This window comes from Sinocyclocheilus anshuiensis, unplaced genomic scaffold (genome assembly GCF_001515605.1).
Source record: "Sinocyclocheilus anshuiensis isolate Anshui unplaced genomic scaffold, SAMN03320099.WGS_v1.1 scaffold1744, whole genome shotgun sequence".
NCBI lineage: Eukaryota > Metazoa > Chordata > Actinopteri > Cypriniformes > Cyprinidae > Sinocyclocheilus > Sinocyclocheilus anshuiensis.
Genome location: NW_015555974.1, coordinates 219,544 through 223,660, shown reverse-complemented (window position 1 = coordinate 223,660; position 4,117 = coordinate 219,544). Strand labels below are relative to the sequence as shown.

General features: G+C 38.8%; 1 protein-coding gene across 1 annotated transcript in view; it reads left to right on the top strand.

Annotated features, from left to right (window-relative positions):
- Positions 1-2,687: 2,687 nt before the first annotated feature.
- Positions 2,688-4,117, top strand: part of LOC107676038 (E3 ubiquitin-protein ligase HECW2-like) — a gene marked incomplete at its 5' end in the record, with an annotated part of 47,068 nt that continues 45,638 nt past the window's right edge. The window contains one exon of the mRNA XM_016470561.1: positions 2,688-3,039. Within this exon, the coding sequence (XP_016326047.1) occupies positions 2,688-3,039 (352 nt within the window). The remainder of the gene's footprint in view (positions 3,040-4,117) is intronic.

Below are 4,117 nucleotides of genomic sequence, written 5' to 3'. Positions count from 1 at the left end.
CTAATCAAACACACCTAAGCACGCTAATCAATGTCTTCAGGATCATTAGAAAATCACAGGTAGGTGAGTTTGATCAGGGTTGGAGCTAAACTCTGCAGCGCATTGGCCCTCCAGGGCAAGATTTGAGGAACCCTGATGTAAACAGTATTTGACTACAGATGTCATTAAAGTGTGATGTTTATGATCTAATGTGTTGCTTGTGTTCATATGTCATATCTGATGTATGGTTTTCATTTTCTCTCTATCTTTTACTCTGTCTCCGCTGTAGTTATGTAACTTCCACTGCACCGTCTGATCTCGATCATACTTTCTCTCCAGAGTTTCATCGCTTTCTCTTCTGTTTCTTAGTTGCTCCATCTGTCTCTGTTTTTCTCCATTTCTCTATATCTGGGTAATTGGATCCATATTAAACCAGCTCACTGTGATTTATCACAATGGCTTCACTCTGTCAAAAGCAAACGACTTGTGGTGTATTTGAAAACATAAAATTAAGAAATTAAACTTATTGTAATTTTTTTAGAAATAAGCAAAACTGAATTTGTTCTGAATTTATAGGCAGCATCTAACCGATAAAGTCCCACTGCAAAAAAAAAAAAATGCAGTGGCGTATTAGATGCAATAGCTTTGATATACCATATAACATGGTACTGATTAATCATCACAATCATGTACTGTAGTATTTACTTCAAAACATAGTATTGGGATGGGGCAGTATCTATAGACTGGCCTACAGATACAGTGAGACAGCTCGTGGATGATTTTGGCAGTTGTATAGAAGGCTCTTGTGTTTGGTCGTTGGCCAGGACGTGCTGAGGTAAGCTGGGCAGGCCGCATCGCTCGGTGTTTCACACCGTTTTGGAAATCTGCGCTGACAACTTGAGCAGAAACAACTAATTTAGGAGCCTCTACGCTTTTAGAAAGCAGAGCTGACAGAGAGAGATAAAAGGAGGGAAAAATGGGAGGAGAAAGGTAGCGTAATCAGTGAAGTAAGAAAGAGGTTTACAAAAGGATTACCCAGTGATGCTCCTGGGCAGTATTGTTAGATATTTTGTGTGTTTTTTTTTTCAAGCATTATGATTTCCTTTTGCTATTGCTGTGGATTTTGAAATGAACCAAGATCAAATTCATCCATCCATCCATCCATTCTCCAAACTGCTTGTCCCATGTAGGGCTGTGGAAGTTATTTCAGCGCAATACATTTGTTGTTAACCGATATAGGCTTTCCAAGTTAGAATACACTGCTGATATCAAGAAAGCAGGGTGGCCACTGGCCAATGCTGATATAATTTTTTCAAAGATTTCTGAAAACATGAATGGAAAAATAGTAAGTTGTTATAATTTGGTGATAGTACAAAATATTATCATTATATTGACATAAAACCAGTGCATCATTGTCTTCAACTTCATTGTGATAAATTCAAAAACACAACCTGCATTTCTACCTGTTCAACACATTAATTTTTCTCTTTTTCTTTTAGGCATCACTCATCCTCCTACTATGTCCGCTGCTACCTGCCCCATTGACCAAACTCCAGCGTGGAATCCCACCATGTCTCAACCCATTTCTTGGACCTGAAGGCAAAGCGGAGATCAGATTCTTAATATCCCAAATCCAATTCTTATTCCCCATTCAGCTTCTACAAATGGATAGGAACAATCCAGCCTGCATTAAACGAAAGGAAGTAGTAATGTCCATAGCAGGCCATTTAGACAGAAACTGTTATGATACTGAGAAAGTTTCTATAATCAGTTCATTTTTGTCTTTCAATGCTTTAATCCCTCAGAGACTCTGAATATGGACCTTTGAGAGTCCTGACTGGTGTCCAGCAGCTTTTGTTTTCTTTTTCTTTTCTGGTTTGGATTCTTATGTGATACTTCAATGGCTTAAACGCAAGGCTGTTGGGTATTTCAGAAGTGGGTTATATAATTTATTTTTTAGTTGCCAAATGCCAATTCCACAGAACTTGGAAAAGGAAAAAACCTCGCCAACCCAAATCTCAGCCTTGATTTAAGGTCACTTGGCACCTAGAAACAACCTCTGCATTACTTCCACCATTCCTCAAAGACTTTGAAAATGAACTTTTGAGAGATCTGACTGGTATTAGATGCTTTTTGAGACCCAGAAAACATTAAATCTTCTGGATTAGTTGTGTTTATGATACCTTGAGGTCCAAGATTGTTAGGAATTTCAGAAGTCAAATATAAATATACTCATCATTTTAGATGCCACTTTTAGTGAACTTAAGGAAGGAAAAAACTTCTGCCAACTAGGGCTTGTTGTCACTTTGTAAGGCCACTACAGGGCTTGTAATGCCACTTGGCACCCAGAAACAAGCCCTGCTTGACTTCGACCATTCCTCAAAGACTTTGAATGTGAACCTTTGAGAGATCTGACTGGAACTGGATGCTCTTTGAGAGTTTTTTTTTTTTTTTGGAGGCCCAGCAAACCTTCAATCTTCTGAATTAGTTGTGTTTAAGATACCTTGAGTCATAAACAAAAAAAGATTGTTAGGAATTGCGGAAATCAAATATATATATATATACTCATCATTTTAGATGACACTGCCACTTCCAGAGAACTTAAGGAAGGAGAAAACTTCCGTCGACTAGGACTTGTTGGTGCGTCTTGGTCCTGAACCCAAATCCCAACCCCTTTCACCTCTTTTTTGGCCATTTGGCACTTATTTCTTACCTCCATCTCATCCCGACCTCCACCATTCGCCCCTCACGCCCGTGAACATCTCCTGGTGGTGCGGAGGCGCAGCCCGCACATGCGTTACACGCTGAGCCCGGAAAACCTTCGCAGCCTTTCGGCACAGGGTGGCTCTGGGAATGGGCGGAACTCTAGAGGAGGAGCTCCCGAACCGATGGGCCTGCAGCGGGCCAACAGTGACACCGACCTGGTGACATCGGATAGCCGTTCCTCCTTAACTGCCTCTACATACCAGTTTATGCTTGGGCGAGGGCAAAACCTGGTCATCTCTTGGGATATCAAGGAGGAGGTGGATGCCACTGACTGGATTGGGCTGTACCACATTGGTAAGATGTTTTGGGGTGTGGGTAATCTCTCTGTTGAAAGTAATTCCTTATTATGGAAGGTAGACTTATATTTACTTACTGTGACTTACTTTTGCATTCATTTTCATCACTGTATCACCGGCTCTTTTTGCAGGTGTTTTTATAATGCTACAATGTATGATTTCTGTGGCGCTAACAGAATTACAGAAAATAATAAACACTCCCCCATCCCATCGTTTTGAAGAACGGGTAGTTCTGGTCAAAACTTACAGCTTTGGTTGATCTAATGTTGTTAATTAAGGATGCTTAAGCAAGCAAATTGCAATTCTGTTTGGAGGTAAAGGTTTGTTGTCTCAAAATAGTAATTGTTTTTGACAACTTGTACAACTTGTATTTGTGTGAACTAGATGTCATGCGCACTGCACAGGCCAAAATGACTATATGATATACATTAGTTTATATTGTGAAAACAACAGAAATGTTGTTTACAACACTTTACTTCCATAATTGGATGTATTTCTGAATGAAACTAAGCACCAAAGCAGTACATTGGGCCAATTTTGATTTTATAGTTCTTTTAAAAAATATATTTTTTCATTTTAGAAAAATACTTTTGCACATTACTTTGTAATGGGCTAATGCGCTATCCCCATCATTGGTTTGAATATCCAAAAGGGACATAGTCTGTTGTCTAGATGATCTTAGATTTTTACTATGGAGTTTTACTGGTGTTTTGCAGATTCATCCAAAAATTATTCATCATTTAAGATATTCATCATTTTTGCTGCTAGTTTTATCCATCAGGGGTTCATTTTTATCAGGTTAAAGGTAATTTTGCTAGTGTTTAAATCATTTTTTGACAGATATATGAACAGGTTCTGGAAATAGCTGGAAATAGCTATTTAGGTAGCTGGAAATAGCTGAGCTGAAATGAGAAAATCATTTCTGGGCTGAAAAGGTGGATGAATGCTAGAAAAAAGATGATTCTCTTTTGCTGCTCCATTGAGCTAGAAATGTACATGCTGTGACCCAGAGGTTTTTTTATGACTAAAATCTTTGTCATTGCATGAGTAGTTCTTGTAATGGTATATAACAATAT